The sequence below is a fragment of the Papaver somniferum genome, chromosome 2 (genome assembly GCF_003573695.1).
Source record: "Papaver somniferum cultivar HN1 chromosome 2, ASM357369v1, whole genome shotgun sequence".
Lineage (NCBI taxonomy): Eukaryota > Viridiplantae > Streptophyta > Magnoliopsida > Ranunculales > Papaveraceae > Papaver > Papaver somniferum.
In genome coordinates, this window is record NC_039359.1 from 78060869 (window position 1) to 78082089 (window position 21221).

The following is a 21221-nucleotide window of genomic DNA, read 5'->3' on the forward strand; positions in this document are numbered from 1 at the left end:
ATTAGATCTATGTTTGTTCTTACCCACACTGCTCTTTTCTTAATAGGGTTTATGGATAAAAATAAATAAATTATAAACCTAAGTTTTCATCACTATATATAGATAGAAATGGTAAATAATGGAAGTCATGTAATTGCTTAAAAGTAGGCTATAATTGAGCTTAATATTTAAGCATTAGTGGGTCATCCAATTAATATTATTTGATGTGATTAACTATTCAAGATCAAATATAGCTCAACTTTTGTACTTTGATTGTGAGGTTTATATAGGATTTGAATTCGTTAAAACCCCACTTGTTTTGACTTATAATGAAATTATTGCTCATCAAAAGGGTTGGCCAATGAAGTTGCACTCGTAGTAATAGTAACGAACATGAGCTAGAGCAGTATCTATATACGCAGTTTTACTTTTTTGGAATTTGGAAATACAGTGAGATTAGCACAGATGGCTAATAGAGAGAGAGAAAGACAAACTTGTGATCATAAACATTACATAGCATCCTCACTACCTTTCTGCTGAACCAAACACATATACAAGGAGGCCATTGGGAGATTTGTTACAAGAAGAAAAAATAGACCAAACTGCATTAGAATTCCAGAAAATATCATTCCTTCGCCCAAAAAATTGTAGAAAAGAAAATAATAGAGAGATGGTGTAGAATGGGGGCCATGGTGCCTCTTATCTTCAACTTTTAAAATTCAAAATTTACAGAAGGGAGAGTCTCCAGCAGGAACGGTTCTCTTGATAGGTTTAGCCCAACCTTTCTGCTGAACCAAACACATATACAAGGAGGCCATTGGGAGATTTGTTACAAGAAGAAAAAATAGACCAAACTGCATTAGAATTCCAGAAAATATCATTCCTTCGCCCAAAAAATTGTAGAAAAGAAAATAATAGAGAGATGGTGTAGAATGGGGGCCATGGTGCCTCTTATCTTCAACTTTTAAAATTCAAAATTTACAGAAGGGAGAGTCTCCAGCAGGAACGGTTCTCTTGATAGGTTTAGCCCAAGCTTCATTGGTCTCAGTTATGACCTTCAGAGCATAATCCTAAACCATCAAACCACAAAGGATAAGGGATGAAAATTTTAATGCAGCTGAAAAGGAATCATAGAGTAAATTAGTGAACAAATTTTCGTTGGTTTTTGGTTTTAGAGCATATCCAGATTACTGGTTTGATAACAAATGAGTACATTTTATCTTCTTCTTTTTAGCTAACGTAAATGTCCAACACGGGCTAGACATTACAACTTTACAACTTCTGCGATGCAAAAGGAACGATGAGCATGTGGATTTCTAGTTAATTAATAGTTTAAGTATCTTAGCCAACTATAACATATGAGAAGAAGTCATAATTCTAGCACTCTGGTGGATTAATATAGAAGTACCTTGTTGGCTGCTTTGTTCCCAAGTTCAAACTTATCGGCAGGCTTTCCATCTGGGATCTTGTAGTCTCTGAACCAATCTCTTATAGCAGTGAGAGTGCCCTGAAAATTGTACCAAATTAAATGACTCAGGAGACTGTTTCATAGTATGATTTCCTATGTGCACATCACTAGTACTTCATCTTTTGAAAGCAGATTATATGACTCAGCAGATGTCAAACCAAGACTGTCACTTTTCTTAAGTCTCTCACCAAATCTGCACAAATGACCAAGCAAGATATGAAATAATATATCTCTTACAATATTACCACTGATTTTCTTTTGTCCAGATTATCAGAACTCAAGTGTTCGACATATAAATTAAAAAGATGAAAGATAGATTTTAACTTGATCGTTACCTCTATGTATTACACAATTTTACAAGTAACATCCTTCCCAATAGGGGTCACAACAACCAAAATATATATTAAGTTGAAATGATAGTCTAGTGTTTGTCCCAGATCTTTTATCATGTTTCTATCATAAACTCCAAATTCAAGTTGCCATGCAAAATTTGGCCAAAAATACAGCATGCATAGAAAACTCAATTTTAAAAAATATGAGCAGAAAATTACCGGGAAATGTTTCTCAACATCACCAACATCATTGACGAGTGAAGCTCTTGGGTCACTCAACGAAAATGCAACAATTTTCAAGTCGAATTCTCCCTCGTCGATCATAGCCGAAGCACCTAAAGGCTTCACTTTAAGAATCTTGCCAATCTTTCCTTGCCTATCCCAATTTCAACAACATCAACTGCAAATTAGAGGACATGTCAAACAAATGCTTCGCAAGAAGCTCCAATATTCACATATACAAAACTTCTTTTTAATATTAAGCTCCAGCTTAACAGAGTAAACCAAGGATGCTGCGGTAGCATACCTGGATCATTATCTCCAAATGGCCCATCAACTTCAGAATTAGCTACTGTTGGGTCCTCCCATGTCTGTGGAGCAATCCATAGTTCCAATTGATGTTGTAGTTGAAAAAAAAATACATTGGATTATTGTGCCTGAATATCATTTTTAGGCAAAGATAAACTGGCGAGTGAAAAAATGAATCAAAAGTTCTGTTTGGTTGTGCATTTCTGCAACTCATAAGTCATGAATTGCCTGAACCAAATGGCCTTGAAGAATGTGTTCAGCGCCTGCAATCCAATCTCAATGGGGAATGCACACCAGTCCTCAACTTGTCAAATTAGATAGCAATAACCCAAGAACTGTAACAAGTGACTATGCAAAAACAAAAGGTGAGCCTTACGGGTAGAATCTAAGTTTCCCCTTCTTGGTATCCTGTTTAATGGGAGTGTATGGCTCATCAGTTGCAACTTCCATCTTTGCACTAGTCTCTTTTGGTATTTCCACAACAAAATTGAACACTCCATCACCCAATTGCAATGGTACATCATGCCAAGGTGAAAGCTGCACATAAATTTTTCAAATATAAAATCAAAACCCTAAATCACTTAAGCAGCATAACACAATGCACTATTGAATTGAAAAAAGGAAACAAAAATATTCAACAAAACCCCACAAAGAAGACTCTGTAATCTAGGTTTCCATGTTTACTTTCTTGTTTGATTTGAATTTCAGGTTTGTAAAGAGATTTGCAAGTAAAAGCTTTTTTAGATGAAGCTCTTCTACTGAAATTGATATTTAGAAGAAAAGAAGCAGTGTGAGTGTTGCATTAGATTAGATGAAGCTCTTCTACTGAAATTGATATTTAGAAGAAAAGAAGCAGTGTGAGTGTTGCATTAGATTAGATGAAGCTCTTCTACTGAAATTGATATTTAGAAGAAAAGAAGCACTTTAAGTGTTGCATTCATGCAACATACCAGCAGCTAAAACTCTAGCAATAGCCATTTTGATTGGTATTCTTGCAAACACCCAAATCCAAAATCTGATCTTTTTAATTATGCTTCTGCTGCAACCTCAGACTGTTGGAAGTGTGAGGTTCTTCTTCTCTGTTCTCTGATCGGCCAGACCAAAGGGAGGCCTTCGATAGGATGGAAAAATGTTTTCTGTCAGTCACGCTTTTTGTCACCAAAAATTCAGCTTTTTCGAAAATTTAACTTCCAAACACATGACACCTCTCTTCTTATTTCTTCCAAATACAGTGATTCTCGATTACTATGTTTTCAAAAATTCTAATAAATCAATCAAACTGCATCATTTTCCATTGCAATACGATTTTACAATCTATCAAAGCTAAAATTTGAATCTACCAAAGCATAAATTTCTTGTTACAGCTGATAAGCCGCCACTCAACGATAAACTATCATGAATAATGGGATATCCATGGGGAAGTCAAATCACTAATAAAAGACGGATAGTGACAACATCTGTGTAAACATTCCTAACAATTGATCATCATCTGATCTGCCCCATCTCAGACTTCAATAGTATTTTGTAAGGTTGTAACATAAATCCAGCAAAATCTCTAAGTTGATAATAACAAGTTAAAAAATCCAGTCCCTAATTTAGGATAAATCTTAAAGAATAACAACTTGAAATCGGTGTTTCCAGAGTTTTACAAGTTATAACAATACGAGTTGAGAGATGATGAAACTGGATTAGAGTTTAAAAAGTCCATACCTCAATTCTTGGGAACGAAGAAGAAAACCCCTTTGTAATTGGATCACCTCCCAGCCAGAGACAAAGTAGAAGCTCAAAGTTCTGGTTTTCTATTTTAGGGATTTTGTTTCTAGGAGGCACGTGATCTCACGCGAATTATTTTAGTGGAAAACTCACGTGAGACCCTGTGTCCTTCTGGCTAAGGCGATTTATTGTCTAGGCGCCCTTTGGGCGACTCGTGTGCCTAGAGGGAGCCTAGGGCGCCTTTCATAACATTGCCTCAGCATCCGACTGTCATAAGCAGCGAGGTATAGTCCGCTCATAACACCATATTGATTACAATTTACAATTACTATTGTTTGAGTTACTAAAGCAGAGAACAACATGTAGAAAACGCAAAAAACAATTCAAATGACTTCTTTATACCATGACAAGAAAACACTATCAGAGTAACATACATCCGATTGTGAAACATGAAGGATAACGAGAAACGTAATCAAAGTGGGTATCAAGAACTAAGCAGCTGTATACTTGCAGGTGCACTGCAGATACGTACATGAACAACATGGCTACAATATCAGCTGCAAAATGCATTATTTTTCACAAACACAATCGTGCACAAAGAGAGTCACGTACGTAAATGATAAAGGACAAATTAAACTTTCAAATTCATGGATGTTGTCTAGTATTTGGAGTCACGCTGCAAGACCCGATGCTCTTGGTATTAATCTTAAAGGAGTGGACTTCTGCAATGACATCTCTAGTTTTTCGTTCATGTCCATGGATTCAGGTGTGACGCCATTTTCAAGAGTCCAATCAAATGATTGGAGCAATGATCCAACCACAATGTGAAGAACTTGGTGCGCCATGGGGAGGCCAGGACACATGCGTCTTCCAGATCCAAACGGTATATATTGAAAATGTTGTCCGCGGTAATCCGTAGTATTTCCTAAGAAACGTTCTGGATAGAACGAGAGTGGATTATCCCATAAAGCTGGATCCCTTCCAATACCCCAAACATTAACCAATACTGCTGTGCCCTTAGGTATGATATACCCCATGAATTCTGTGTCTTCAACAGTAGTGCGTGGTAGTAGGAAAGGAGCGGCCGGATGCAATCTCAGTGTTTCTTTAATCACTTTCGTCGATCTTTCTATGATAACCAACAACTTGGCCAATCTCGTCTTTGGCCTTCCTCATTACCTCAGGATTGCGAACAACTTCTGACATTACCCACTCTATGGAATTGATTAGTGAATCGGTTCCACCAATAAAAATTTCCTACATAAAATTAAAAAAGTTTATTAGCAATGGTATACAAGATTTGAGCAATAGTGGTACGATCCACCCTGAGTTTGCATACCGTTATAAACCAGTTAATGTGTCTGTCAGACAGTTTCCTTGGTTCATCTTTGCCATTGCCTTCGAAGTCGATCAACAAATCCCAATAATCCTTCTCCTCCTTGTTATTGCGGATAGCATCCGTTATCCTTCGCTCCTTTGCAAAGCCATCAACAATGTCTGCACATGCGTTGACTGCATTCATCGTCCGGTTGGCCAAATTCTGTGGGTCTAAATTTCGTAACCATGGAAAGAAATCAGCTATATTAGGCATTGTAGATAACACTCCAATCTTCTCAAGCAGTTGATAGAGTTCATTCCCAGTTGCAGATTCAAGATCCATAACATCCCTAGAAAAGAAGAGATTTCCTAATAAATTAGCAAAGGCAACCAAAGTTAAGTGTTTTATTTCAACACTTCTACCTTCCTTCTCTTCCACCAGTATCCATTGTTTTATCTGATCAACAAATTTTCTTCGTTTGCCTAAAGTGTTCTTCATTGTCGTACGAGAGAAAAAAGTTGCGTATAGTCGCCTATTATTCGCCAAATTGGTCCATGTGGAGACCATGGAGTCCCATGATTATCTTCATTTGATGGTTGCAGCGCCTGGATTGGATGACGATTGATAAAAGCCTGATCATGACTTTTGAATAACTCCAGAGCAGCATCTGCAGAAGCAATAACTAGCGTATTTACAGCGCCCATACGTATCATGAAAACTGGTCCATATCTTTTTTGAAGTTCTGCTAATCTTTTGTGTGGCGCCTTATAGTGATAGCCTAAATCTAAGAGGTTTCCGATCAATGGCCAACTTGGAGGACCCGGTGCTAACCGCCTTGGGTGGGTTTTAATTTTCCAGCTAAGAAAACTGTGGGGGAGTAGGAGTAACAGCGGAGCTGCGCTGAAAGGGAAATTGCTGTCCAGACAAAAATATAATTTGTGGAGATGGGATCTTTCATTCTGCAGGATTGATTTCAGCATGGACAACTAATTCTTTGCTCTTGAGGCAAAATTATATAGCAGATCCTAACGCGTACCAAGTACTCAAATGACAATATGCAGGCGCAATAAATTAATGTAAGGATACAGGACAAGTCCTTTATATAGACTAGGACTACTCAAGACTAAAACGATAGAAATGGTTTCTATTGATTATTAGGGATATAACAAGTCTTTTATATAGATTAGGACTACTCAAGACTAAAACAGTAGAACAGAAAATAACAGGAGGTGAAGTACGGCAGACTGTAACAGAAAACAGTTCTGCTAAACAGCTCTAAAATGACGCACTGCATGACGTAAAACTTGTACGGATAAACCTGTACAGATGACTAGTCTAACAACCCCCGCAAACTAAGCTTTCACATAAGGCATTAGTTTGGCTTTAAAAGTAGTGAACTGAACCTTGGACAATCTTTTTGTAAATAAGTCAGCCACTTGACTCAAAGTATGAATGTAAGAGACCCTTGAAAAATCAGACTTGACTAAGAGCAACCACAGTCATGAGACGGACCAAATACCAAAAGCCAGACTAAAAGCTAAAAAAATTTGGTATTCTGGGTGTTCAAGCGTAATGGGGGACGAACAAAATTTGGTGAACCGTAACTTATACGAACGCTTGGTGCGAGACGGAACTTATACTCACGTTTCTTGACCGAGCGTCTTTATAATATGCGTCTGAACGAAACGGAGGTATTACGTGCGCCTGATTGAGGCGCAGGTATAGTTCACGCCTAACATGGGACGGCGATGGAAAGTGCGTCTACTGGGACGGAGATGTTATGTGCGTCTGATACATACGGAGATAGAAAGTGCGTATGACTCGGGCAGACATAGAAGGTGCGTCTGGGTAGCCAAAGAAAAAAATCAAAAATGTCCGTGAGAAGTAAATGATTTGAGCACTGCACATTCGTTTCTTGCTTCCTCCTCAAAGAGGGTAGTTTATGATGTTGATATGGATGGGGGGCGTAACTGCTTAGAGCAACCACAGCTATGGTGAAAGAGGAAGTTAACTGGGTGCATATAATCAACGAAAATTAAAACTGGTATCAGGCGCACACTATTCTTCTGCACATCTCATACGTAACTTAAAGTTGCGTTTCATCCAGACGCACATATAATCAACGCCCATCTCATACGTAACTTAAAGTTACGTTTCATCCAGACGCACAATAAAACTATGCCTGATATTGAGCGGATGTATTAGATGCGTTTGAAGGGGCGGAGTTTATACATGCGCCTGACTCATACGGTGTTTATATGCTCGCCTGATTGCATTCGGTGATTAAACTTACGCCTGGTTTCATACGCTCCTAATACTTCCGTCCCACTATATCTTCTTTAGTCTGGACAGACGACCACATTTGGTCTCAAACCCTAAATTTGGCGACCAAATTTGGGTTTACTCCTCACCACTGCGGCATTCTCTAGGACCACATTTGGGTTTAGTACCCAAATTTGGTCGTGACTGTGGTTGCTCTAAGTCTCGAAATCATATGGTAATCCACCTTAATATGTTTCGTACAAGCATGAAAGATCGTATTAGCCGTGAGATTTCCTGCACTCATGTTATCACAATATAACGTATATGGCAGAGATAAGTGAACATATAAATCTTCAAAGAGATAAGAGAGCCATAAAATTTCAGCAGCTGCATTAGCCAGACCTCTATATTCTGTCTCAGTAGAAGAGCGCGAGACAGTCTTTTGTTTCTTGGAGGACCAAGAAACTAAATTGCCACAATGCCACCAATGAATACACAATAACCAGAAGTGGATTTGCATGTATCTGGGCAGCCAGTCCAATCACTATCACAGAAAGCAGTAAGCTCAGTACAATTACCAGCACCAAGTGTAATACATTGACCCAAATAACTTTTTATATAACGCAAAATCCTCTTGGCTAACTGAAGGTGAATGTCAGTAGGATAGTGCATGAACTGACTGACATAGTTAAGTGCAAAACTGATGTCAGGATGAGTGAGAGTCAAATACTGAAGATCATTAACAAGGCTTCTAGAAAGAGTAGCATCAGGAAGAGGAACACCATCTGGAATAGAAGCTCTTGGACCCTGAGTGACAAGAGTTCTACAAGGTTTACAACCCATCATATCATGCTTTTTCAAGAGATCCAGTGAGTACTTATTCTGAGTCAAAGGAGCTTCTTGTAAGGAACATCAAAAGTGGGCTCAATACCCAAAAAATGATGAAGAGAACCCAAGTATTTCATTACAAATTCAGTCTTCAGAGAAGTAATGAATAAAGAAAGTAAAGAATCAAAAGAACCAACCAGAATAATACCATCTACGTAAACCAGTAGAATCATTCTCTCTCCATTACTGTGAAATATGAACATAGAAGTATCACATACAGAATTTTGAAAGATAAATTTGAGAAGAAAACCACTGAACCTATCAAACCAAGCTCTCGGTGCTTGCTTAAGACCATAACGAGAATTTCGTAGAAGACAAACATGATTAGGATGATGAGGATCAACAAATCCAGGTGGTTGCTCCATATAGACTTTCTCAGTTAGATTGCCATGTAGAAAGGCATTATTCACATCTAATTGTCTAATACTCCAGTTATGGGATAGAGCAAGACTTAAAACATATCTAATAGTAGCTGCTTTTACCACAAGACTAAAAGTTTCATAAAAGTAAATGCCATCAACTTGATGATAGCCTTTGGCAACTAGTCTAGCTTTCTGTCTCTCAACAATGTCATATTCCTTTAACTTAGTCTTGAACACCCACTTACACCCAAGTACATTCATATAAGGATCATAAGGCACATGTCTCCAAGTATCATTTTTTTGAAGAGCCCCATATTCATTATGTATAGCTTCTTTAAAAGTTTTTGGTTCAGCAACTGATTGAGTGGTACTGAGAAGAGCACTTGGAACTGGATGTTTAAGAAAACTATTATTGGCTACAAAATCTTTAGATAAAAGTTTAGGAACATGAAAACCTGATTTGGATCTGGTTTGTATCCCAGAAGAAGATGATAAAACATTTGATGCAGAATTAGGTGACTGAGATACATGAGATGTAGTACTAGAAGACTCAGTGGATGATGGCAGTGTAGAAACCTCAGTATGTGATGGCAGTTGAGCAGGTAAAGTATCATGAGTAGAGACATGTTGAGGAGGAAATATATCTGAGGAAGGAAGTGAACTGCCAAAAGGAAACTTGGTTTCATCAAAGACAATATTAGTTGTAACATAAATTCTGAGAGATTTGAGATCCATATATGAATCTATATGGTGCAGATTTTGGACTAAGTTTGTCTTTCTTGTAAGGAACCAAATTTGGATAGCAGAGACATCCAAAAACTTTAAAGATAGAGTAAGCTGGCTTGCAGTTGTATAACCTTTCATAAGGAGACTTATAATCCAATACTTTACTTGGAAGTCTGTTGATGAGAAAAGTAGCTGCTAGAAAAGAACCAAACCAGAATTTCTTTGGCAAAGAAGCATTAAAAGCCAGTGTATTTCCCATTTCAGTGATATGTCTGTGCTTTCTCTCTGCAGAACCACTTTGTTGATGTAAGTAAGGACAAAAGATTCTTAATGCAATGCTACATGAATCAATGAATTCTCTAAAAGGACCTTTTGTCAACTCCAAAGAACCATCACATTGAAAATGTTTGATTTTTACATCAAATAAGTTCTCAACAAGAGACTTGAACATTTTAATGCAACTGAGACTATCTGCTCTATTCTTCATAGGATATATCCAACTGAACTTGGTACAATCATTAACAAACAAGATATAATATATGAATCCAAGATGAGATTGAACAGGTGCAGGGCCCCAAATATCACAGTGAACTAACAAAAAAGAAGAGCTAGAGACTGAACCAGTAGACTGAAATGATAAGCATTTATTTTTTTCCTAATTGACAAGAACCACAAACTGAATTAATTAGATGACCAGGTAGCTTGATATCCTCAGCAGCAACAAGCTTTTGTAAAATCTTCTGAGCAGGATGGCCTAACCTTGAATGCCACAAAGTTGAAGATGCCACAATAGCAAAAAAGGTAGCATTTGAAGAATTGGTACATGGAATTATAAGGTAGAGAAAATTTTGAACTTTTTCTTTAGCCAGAGTAAGATTGTTCTTCAGAGACTTTATTTCATATCCCCATGGATAAAAGATAAATGCACAATGATTATCCAGAGTGAATTGAGCCACAAAAAGTAAATTATGTTGAAGATGAGGAATATAAAGAACTTTATGTAAATCAAAGTTTTTTGTTGAAGTAGATAAAATAGTAGAACCTGTAAGAGAGATAGGAAGAATCTTACCATCCCCAACCATAACCTTCTCTTAGCCAGAGTATAGAGCAAAAGGATTCAGCAATGTAGAATCATTTGTCATGTGACTAGATGCACCAGAATCAGGAATCTATATGGTACCAGAAGAACTATGTTCCCAGTATCCACCAACTTCAAATGAAGGAGAACCAACCTGATAGTAGCCACCAAGTATTGTGATCACTACTGCTGCCTGCATTTAAATCGAGACCTAGAAAGGCTTTCTGCATATGAGGTCCACTATTCTTGGAAGGAACATATCTGAATCTACATCTATTATCAAGATGACCAACTTTATGACATATTTGACAAGTAATTTCATCCAAAACTTGTTTTTGAGCAGGATTGAAACAACTTTCTTGAAACCAGATTGTGGTGAGGGAGAAGGTGGTGCTGAGTTGTAATTGAATGAAGAACCATAAGGAAAGAATTGCTGGGGATTTGGTTTTCTAAAAGATGAATTGTAAGGAGAATTTTGTTTCTTAACATAGAAAGTTGAGTTGGTTGGATCAGTAACAAGTGAAGCATAAGATTCAGATTCTTGTTCTTTTGGAAATTGCTCATGACTAATCAATTTTGATCTCAACTCTGAGAAAGGAAGAAGAGGTTCCCTATTTTGCACATTGACCACAAAATGAATATAGTATTTGCATAATCCTTTAAGAGCATACATTGCCAGATCTGCATCTGGAATAGGTTCTCCAATCTCAGCTAGAAAATCAGCAATTGTCTTAATTTAATGTAAAAACTCACTGATTGTAGAAGAACCTTTCTTAATTGAGTGAAGATGAGATCTAAGCATTGATTTTCGAGCAAAAAATTGTTCACTAAATAGTTTTTCTAGATGTAACCACTTCTCCCTTGCTGAAATGTTGCCAAGTAATTCTGAAGATAAAGATTATTAAGTAGTAGCATTGATGCAGGAACCAACAAATTTATCTATATGTAACCAATCAAGATAGTGTGGATTTGGTATATGAGTGATGTTGATTAAGATCGTAGGTAACTCTGGAGGAATAGATCCATCAACAAAACCAAAAAGGTTTATACATATCAAGATAGAAGACATCTGATCTTTCCACACCAAAAAACTTTAAGCACCAAGTTTTGCAGAAACAAAGATTGAAATATTCTGAAAAGGAATTGTAAATCTACTTTGAAAACTGAAAGTATTATAAAACTGAGAAGAATACTATGATGGAAGAAAAATAAACGGTGGAAGATGTTGAGGATGATGTTGTTGTTGGTGTTGTGTTTGATTTCGTAACAGCGGTACAGAGGTATGATGTGGAAACTGAATAGGTGTATGTTGTAGATGATGAAGGTGGTGGTGTTTGATGATGTTATTTAATGGTAGTGGAGGTGGTTGAGATGAAAAAGGTTATTGTGATTGTTGTGAAGATATTAATGGTGGAAAGAATTGTGAATTGTTGATCAATAGGTTGTTGTGAACAGTGGAAATAGAAGAAGAAGAAACTTGATTTCGGATGGTTCTCACCATTATTGAAGAAAGAAGTTGCAGGTTTAATGGTGGTTTGAAGTTAGGGTAAAAAAAGTAGGATCGGAGGAAGTCAAAATTCCCCTTTGGTATCTGATACCATGTAAGAAATGGTTTCTACTGATTATTAGATTTATTAACAAAGATACAAGACAAGTCCTTTATATAGACTAGGACTACTCAAGAGTAAAACAATAGAACAGAAAATAACAGGAGGTGAACTACGGCAGACTGTAACAAAAAACAATTCTGTTAAATAGCTGTAAAATGCCGCACTGCATGACGTAAAACTTGCACGGATAAACCTGTACGGATATGACTAGTCTAACAAATGCATTAAAGTTGTATGACTCGGTCTTAACTAATAGTTGGTCTGGCCCGATGGAAACCTTTGGATAAAGAGGGGAAAAAAAGATATGACATGGGATTTGATTTTGAGGGGAAGCTTTTTGTATAAGAACAAAACACCATGGGTCCATACCTAAACTAGAGTGTGTATGAGATAGATAAAGATTATTTTATAAATCATGTATGAAACTTTAATCATATGGTAATTCTAATTAAAACCATATGGGCGGTTCGAAACTTCGAATGAAAATGGAAATTTCTGTAGATCATATATGAATTTTTAACCTAAAAGGATTATTTTGTTTTCGGAAAATATAGGAAGATTGTTTCTAAATGTGGTAGTTAATGTCAAACTTTAAAGTAGTTCTTTAGTTTGTGGAATAAGGATGAAGGTAGTTTGCCAGTAACCATTTTATACGCGATTATAGTAAATTTCAAGGTATCACAAAGTTAATTCACTTTATCGAAAAATTTGCCGGGGTGAGTGACTCCATTGGCCCGACTATCGATTTACTACTGCATAAGTTTACAATTTTTTTTTTTTGATCAGCAAAGGTAACATTCATTTTGAAAAAGCTTACTAGAAATAAGAAAAAGATTACAATCCAAAAAGCATGAGAAGAGAATTAACTAGAGATATTTAGCAAGCTACGACAACATAATGGTGGAAAAAAATTAATCTAAAATATTAATGGAATACTATTATCGAAATGATAAGTTGAGTGCAAAAGCTAGAGTTTCTTCCAGATAAAAAATAAAAAAAATCAAACACAACCTTGTATTTTGTTCCATCTATTCTAGTCCTCCAATCTCCTCCACAAACCCTCTAAGATTTCTATCGGAAGAACCTCCTTTTTTAACAGCTTCCTTAGGCAACTCCTTCCACTTTCTAGCGTTTCTTTTCATTTCTTCATTTCCCATTACCATTTTTACACACCTAACTACTTCTTCTCTGTCAACAATCTTTGTCTCTTCATTTTTCCGCATTCTTACTCCTATTTTCCATACATCTTCGATTAACTTCGCAGTCGTTCCTTGTTCGCTCCATTGTGGAAAACCTGTAAGTGGCACTCCTCCTACTAAACTTTCTAACGTCGAGTTCCATCCACAGTGTGTTATAAAACAACCAATTGATGGGTGCATAAGTACTTCCACTTGTGAACACCAAGATATTATCTTCCCTTGTTCACTTCCTTCTCTTCTAATCCGACTAAAGAAATTTTCTTCTTCTGCTGTGTTCTTTTTTCCTTCTTGTTTTGATTTCAGTTCGCGACAGACCCATAAAAATGGAAAGCCACATTCGGTTAACCCACGAAAAATTTCCTCCATCTGTTGATGCTCAAAACCGAAACACTTCCAAATGAAACATAAATAACGGATTCTTCTTCTTTAGATTGTAGCCAATCTTTATAGTCGTCAGTTGTAGTAACACTGACTAAATCCCCACCAAATGACTTGTCCAAAAGATGTTGACCATCTAAGAAAGCTGAAGGAATCAACGGACCTATTCCAATCAAATTAATCTTATTGACATCAACTGCTCTAAGTGCATCTAATTCAAGTTCATCAAATGTGTTGACAAGTACTTTAATTGGTTTACTTTCTCCCTCAAAAACTTCAAACTGTTTTCCGAAAAGATGGAGTATAGAGGTATCAAGATTTGTAGGGAGGAAAAATGTAGGAATGTCTTTGCAAGTAAGAAGTGGCAAATTAGGTAAGTCTATGGGATATGAAGGATCACTGTTGTTGTTAGAGATAACTTCTTTATAACCATTGTAGTAGAAATAGTAGATATCGAAGACCGTAGCTGGTTGGATCCAAAGAAGAAATGATGGGATTTGCAAATCACATGCAACTTCAGCAACCCAAGGAACTACGATGGCGTATATTATGCAAGTGACACTTCCGCTTCCTTCATTAGCACGCGATGATTGAATGAGTTCGCGTAAAGCTAGTGAACCACCGCATTCAATCTCAGATATGAAATGGTTAACGTCATCTAAGCCAGGTTTGAAGCCGTCATCATAACCATCTGAGAAATGTGCATATGTTAAGCCGTGAATCTTTGAGGCGTTAGGATTACTGCTGCTGCTGCTTTCTAACATTCGCTTGTGAGCCGATAAGGTAGTGAAATAGGTAACACGAGCACCAGTGCGGATGAGACGTTTCGCAAATTGAAGTGTAGGGTTAAGATGGCCTTGTAACGGGAAAGAAATGACAATAAAATGGTTTTGATTTTGTGAACCCATAATTTACGAGGAGCGTGAGTACTGTTCTTTTGTTTTGTTATTGGCAGTTTAAGAGGAAAGTTATGAATGTATATAGTCTTTGGGGTTTGTGTTTTGGATTTTGATCTGGATTGGCAGCGAGCTGTTAGATTGTTTCTTATCAGTATGGATTGGAATTATAATTGATGTATTGAGAAAGAAGAAAAATAAAGGAATTGGTATATTATGTGCTGGCGTAAAAAAAATTCTGTCACTTTCGCCCGTATCACACGGATGGGACCTGTATCACCCGAATAATTATGGTCACAATCAATTGTTGCTGTTGTAAGAGCATCTCCAACGTTTTCTCGAGGCTTTTCTTACGCGAGGTAGAAAGAAAACATCCTTTGTTTATTTGTATTGAAACTTCCTTTTGTTTTTTGGAAGGCCAAAAATGAGGTTAAGGAAAACTCAAACCACAACATAAAAACACTGCAGTAAAATTTCGATAAATTAATAGTTTTAGGATCGAAAAAAATTATTATTTTAACGAAATTATTAATTTATTAAGTTAAAATTTGGCTTATACAAGTCTAGGCGGACTAGAAAATTTTATTATTTTAATGAAATAATTAATTTATTAAGGATTAGTTTATCGAAGTTCTATAATACGAAAGGCCCAAAAGACTATCTCCAATATGCTTTACCACTATTATCTTCATGCAAAATAGGACTAAACTGGTTGGGTAATAATTCCCTAATTCATCTCCCGGTTCTAAAGATGAGGCCGCATTCTAAACACACTATAATGCGCTCTTAATGTTTTTGTTTTCACAAAGTAATAGGGTTAAGTGGCATGCCCCAACATCAACCCCAAAATTGTGAAAATGCCCTGGACGTTAGGGAAGAGATTATCCCAAAAACCTTATCAAAGTGCCCCATTCCGTTACTTGTACCCAAAATTTTGGGTTTCCTTTTTTGCTATTTGTACCCATTTTTTTTTTGTAGGCACTAAACACGATTGTTTGGTGTTAATGATGTGAATAAGGCTTAGAAAATGATACAAAAATAAATGATGTCGATAAGAATTTAACGTGGTTCGACAAGTTGCACCTGCATCCATTGATAGAATCCCGTTGGAAGAGATTTTATTAATATGATGATTATAATTACTATATACGGTTAGTTAACTTATAAATTTTTTACTTTTGAGTTGGATTTTGACCTCTATTTACAGGTAAATACTAAATCTTGTTGTAGTTATCCCAAATAACCATCTAGATTTGTGTTTATCCAAAATAATAATCTAAATTTGTACGTATCTTTGAAGGTTCATGTCTATCTTCCCGAAAGATCCTTGTATATCTTCCCCAGATTTGAATCTATTTTGGAAGATCCTTGTATGTGTCTATCTCCAAAACATTTGTAGCTATCTTGAAATATCCATGTCTATCTCTCAAGATGTGTATCTACCTTGGAAGATCCATATTTATCTTCCAAGATTTGTGTCTATCTCAAAAATGACTTCTATAATAAGTCATACCTATAAGGGTGTGCATACAATCCGGAACCGCGGATTTCATCCGCAACCGTCCGTAAAATTACGGGTGAAAACCAATCCGCAAGAGTCTATGGGCCGGTCACGGATGAATTCTCAAATCCGCAAGGTTTAGCAGTTTTGTTACGATTGGTTTGTAATACCGCGGATTTATCCGCACCGTAGGGTAGTGAAGGAATTTCATAAAACAAAAAAGTATCTAATATATATATATATATATTATAAAAAGAAGTGGTGTGTGTCTGTGACAATACCAAGGACAGCTGAGATCGACTATAAAAGACAAAAAGATGGCCAGGATCGGCCAATTTATAACCAGACAAATGACGGCAGATATTATAAATAACCGGATAAATCTGACCATCGAAATTCTCATCCTCTGGCCGAAATCGACCCTTCCATGAGGTATATATCTGAACGTCCATTCCAGTATGTTTCCTAAAATAGGTATCTTTCCTAACGCCAAAATTAAGAAGATAATTACACGACTTTATCCAAAACAAATATCGAACATCCCGTCTCTTAACTGGATTTCCGTTTATAGAACTGGATTTCGTAATCCGTGTTTCTGGCGTCTTTGTGCACGCTCTATATAAGATAAGATGCCTTCGCCATGTACGACTACAGTTTGGTTGGAATCTTCTCCAGTTGTTTGTTCCTGTATCTTCTCCAGTTCTTTGTTCTTTACAATTAACGTTTCTTCATATAACTCGGTTTCCGTAAATATAGTTGTATTTGACTTATTATATCAGGTGCCTGTATTGATTGATTTGTTTTCTTTAGGTTGGGTACGCAACTGAAGAGATTGTCCAGTCGATATCTGGTGATCCTAATTCGCTCAATAATATGGAAAAAAGATGTGGTCGTGGATTGAACAAGGTATATTTATTAAAACCCTAGAATCATATTTTTAGGTTTTTTATTCCTCTCATTGCTTGCTTGAAGTTTATATGTTCTTAATTATTTGTGTTGGTGGTTTAGATTTTGATTATGAGTTTCTTAACTGGTATTTACAGATTTTGGGTTTGTATGAATTGTAGTGTTTTGATTCTTGCTAATGTTTCTTATTCTCAACAGTGTGGTCGTGGATATTTTATTTTGATTACACGTTTCTTTGTTCAATTTCAAAGCTGAAGGTACTATTTGTAACGAATCACCAATTCGTCTATTATTTGAATGTGCTGCTTTCTGTTGGATTAACTTCAACATAGAAGTCACTAACAAGTTGGTTAGGACAAGATTAGGAAATTGATGTAATCCTAAGGGAATTAGAAGTCATCTAGTTCTAAGAAAAGGAAAGACATGTAATAAGGTAATAGGACTAGGAAAAGGAATTCATAGTTCTATATATATATGATCACCAAAGTTGTGGTTGATCATATGAGCAAGATTAGAGGTTGTGTTTAGTTTTGAGATATTTTCTAAACATCAATAAAGAGAGTTGTCTTTATATAAGCTAAGTTTCATCTTGCAGTTGCCATTAATTGGTATCAGAGCTTGTCTACACTGAGCCATGGGAGACGAGAGCACCATCATACGTACAAGATTTTTCACAAGCACAGTTGAAGCTTAAGGGGGAGAATGTTGGATTAACTTCAACATAGAAGTCACTAACAAGTTGGTTAGGACAAGATTAGGAAATTGATGTAATCCTAAGGAAATTAGAAGTCATCTAGTTCTAAGAAAAGGAAAGACATATAATAAGGTAATAGAACTAGGAAAAGGAATTCATAGTTCTATATATATGATCACTAAAGTTGTAGTTGATCATATGAGCAAGATTAGAGCTTGTGTTTAGTTTTGAGAGATTTTCTAAACATCAATAAAGAGAATTGTCTTTATATAAGCTAAGTTTCATCTTGCAGTTGACATTACTTTCACTTTCGTGGATATACCTAATGTTTGTTTTTGTTGTCGCTTTTTAAATGTTGCGTATTTGCTAATTTAGGCACAAATAAAATCATAATGTTTGAGATTGTTGTGTAGTAGATACGGAGCCTTGCCGCAGTATGGTATTGGAAATCCTGAATTTGTTTTAAATTAATTTAATTCCGAAAAGTAACTCGAGCATGGAACTGGGTATGGATTAGACTCTGTTGACTCATAATGGGGAAATTTACCATGTTGGGTTATTCTAGATCAATCATCATCATCCAAAAGTTCGAAATGTTTTATACAACATGTTTGCTAATGGAAATTACTGATAGGAAGTACCCATGTAACATGTGAAGGAATCTTAATTAAATACTAACTCGAGCATAAAGGAATGCTCTTGGAAGGGGGTTTCTTCCAAAAATAACACAAAAGGTGACTTTTAGTTGATATAAATCATGAGGACAAAGCCTGGTTAGTTTGGGTTTTGAAAGGTGTAGAACATTTAAAATAAATGCTTACAGGATGTCCAAGTCATCAGTGAATCATCTTTTTGTTCAATCTTCAAAATAGTGACTCCGTAGTGAGGATGTTCCGCTTGAGAAGCGGAAGGCAAGAATGATCAAGGTGGTTACAGTACCACGGTTTCTGCTGGGGTGTTATCAAATTCATCTTATGCAAGCTGGAGTCTAAAGTGGGTCAGATTCGGGACTTATTTTTTACCTCCTTTATTGCATGTAAGGTTGGTTACTCAATTGTACTTTCAAATTCTCCTTACTTCTTTTAACTACAATGGATGAACAGAGTTAGCTGAGCATTATTATTTAACTGGAGGCAAATTTTAAATGTCTATAAGAAGGGGTAATTGCTGATATTTAGTATGTTAATAAGAGGACATGGCATATTGGTCTGTCCATTTGTTGCATATGTTAGTTTTAGTTTGCAATTTGGTGACAGGTGGTTAATCTTCATGTATTATTTTCGATCTATGTTTAGTATTGAGTTTAAAACCACCATATGCATGACAATTTTATTACGGGGGCCATCTTTTTTTTTAACAAGCTCCTCTTATGCATATGGCAGGATTTGCGGGAGGACGTCCTGTAACTCTTTCTCTGAGGTTACATGCTAATACGACATCAGCGACTGGACCTACTTCTGCGACGGACAAGTGCTCAGAATTGGAAGAGAATGCTTCCCTCACCTTCCAGCTTCAAGTGTTTGCTTTGTAACATGTGTTGCCATTCTTTTAGGAGAATATCCAAATACATCTCCTGAAAGATATCGGGCTATAACATTATTTTGTTAGTACGTAACTCACCACACTCCTGACGCTGCTGATCACCCCAGGACCGATCTGATATATCCTGTATTTGTGTAACGGAAATTATTAAAAACTATGTGAGGATGTACATGCCTGAAGTCAGTCTCACGGAATAGTTGATCTGTTAAGGTCGATTTTTCAATATATAGGTATGTATTTCCGGTGTGGATTATGTCGTGGATTATATCGCGGCCCAGAACGAAGCTAACTTTTACCTGACCACTAAACCTAGCCGTGGCTATTGCGGGGTCTTTCAAGGACTAAGCAAAAAAACAGAAAAAAGGATCTTTAATATTAACGAAGTCATCTGAATTTGAAACTCAATACCCCCACTTCCCTTATTAAATGATTTTCCTTATTAATGCCGATCTAAATTTTACAACCGTAAGAGATGAGAGCGGGGCAAAGGTTTACAACGAATTTTACACTGTGGAGATGGGACTGTGACTCGGTGATTACTCATCCATTATTAATGAGTAAATGATGTGTTACCTTAATCTTAATATAATTAGATTTCCTAATCTAACCTAATTTCCTAATGAGTAAATGATGTGTCACTTTAATCTTAATATATAATTAGGTTTCCTAATCTAACCTAATTTTCTAAGAGCCTCGATACGGGCTACTTCTATTCGTTGTCCCAAAAGAATTTAAGGGGTCATTTATCTTAGCCCATCTATTATCCTAAACACGTATAGCCTTATGTTTGTCGTTCTGATATGACCCGATTAACTAAATATACTCTCGACTATTATTGACATGTCCAATTAAAACACTAATTTTAATATGGGCACTACATCTGTCTTTTAATTTTCTCCACGGCCGGGAATGTAGGTTCTGGCCCTATCCGTCTACTGTGATCCAACAAATTAAACACGCTACTATGACCTGACTAACTAACACATTATAATATGACACGACCAACTAAATACTGGGACCGTTTTGCTATGACCCGACTAACTAAATATGCTCCAGACTATTATCGACAGGACCAACTAACACACTAATTGGACACTACATTATTCTTTAAATTTTCTCCGGCCCCGGCCCCGGCCCCGGCCCCGGCCCTATCCGGCTACTATGATCCAACTAATTAAACACGCTACTGTGATCCGACTAACTAACACACTATAATATAATACGACCAACTAAATATGTGGGTACTATATTTGTCTCTAAATTTTCTCTACGACCGGGGCCTACATTATTATCCAACTAATTAAACACGCTACTGTAACCCGACTAGCTAACGCAATATAATATGACACGACCCACTAAATATTGGGACCGTTCTGCTATGACCCAACTTACTAAATATGCGCCCGAGTATTATAGATAGGACCAACTAACACAATAATTTTGATGTGGGCACTGCATCTACCTTTAAATTTTCTCAACGTCCGGGACCTACGGCCCCGACCCCATCCGGCTACTATGATCCAACTAATTAAACACGCTACTCTGACCCGACTAACTAACACACTATAATATGACACGACCAATTAAATATTGGGACCGTTCTGCTATGGCGCGACTAACTAAGTATGCTCCCGACTATTATCGACATACTAAAATTACATGTAAAGATTCTGATCGACCGACCAAACAAATGAACAATAAACAAAACTCTAAAAAAGTTGAGCCACTAAATCAGCTACTATTATCTGGCTAATTGAAGACGTTTTTATGACTTCACTAACTAAACACGTTACTATAACACCACTAACTAAACACTAAGATTGTTCCTAATATACGAAGCC

The 21221-nt window shown here is 36.6% G+C and overlaps 2 protein-coding genes and 2 pseudogenes across 2 annotated transcripts; all 4 read right to left on the reverse strand.

Moving 5' to 3' along the window:
* Positions 1 to 653: 653 nt before the first annotated feature.
* Positions 654 to 4074, reverse strand: LOC113348120 (annotated as a pseudogene).
* A 617-nt stretch (positions 4075 to 4691) lies between these two features.
* On the reverse strand, positions 4692 to 5057 carry LOC113351435 (cytochrome P450 76A1-like). The gene has a single exon (XM_026595421.1). The coding sequence runs from the start codon at positions 5055 to 5057 to the stop codon at positions 4692 to 4694; it is 366 nt and encodes a 121-aa protein (XP_026451206.1).
* Positions 5058 to 5127: 70 nt separating this feature from the next.
* LOC113351436 (cytochrome P450 76A2-like) lies at positions 5128 to 6042 on the reverse strand. Its single transcript, XM_026595422.1, has 3 exons — positions 5903 to 6042; positions 5360 to 5687; positions 5128 to 5277 (listed from the first exon to the last, which is right to left on the reverse strand). The coding sequence occupies exons 1-3, from the start codon at positions 6040 to 6042 to the stop codon at positions 5128 to 5130; spliced, it is 618 nt and encodes a 205-aa protein (XP_026451207.1).
* A 7202-nt stretch (positions 6043 to 13244) lies between these two features.
* LOC113351437 lies at positions 13245 to 14749 on the reverse strand (annotated as a pseudogene).
* Positions 14750 to 21221: the final 6472 nt, after the last annotated feature.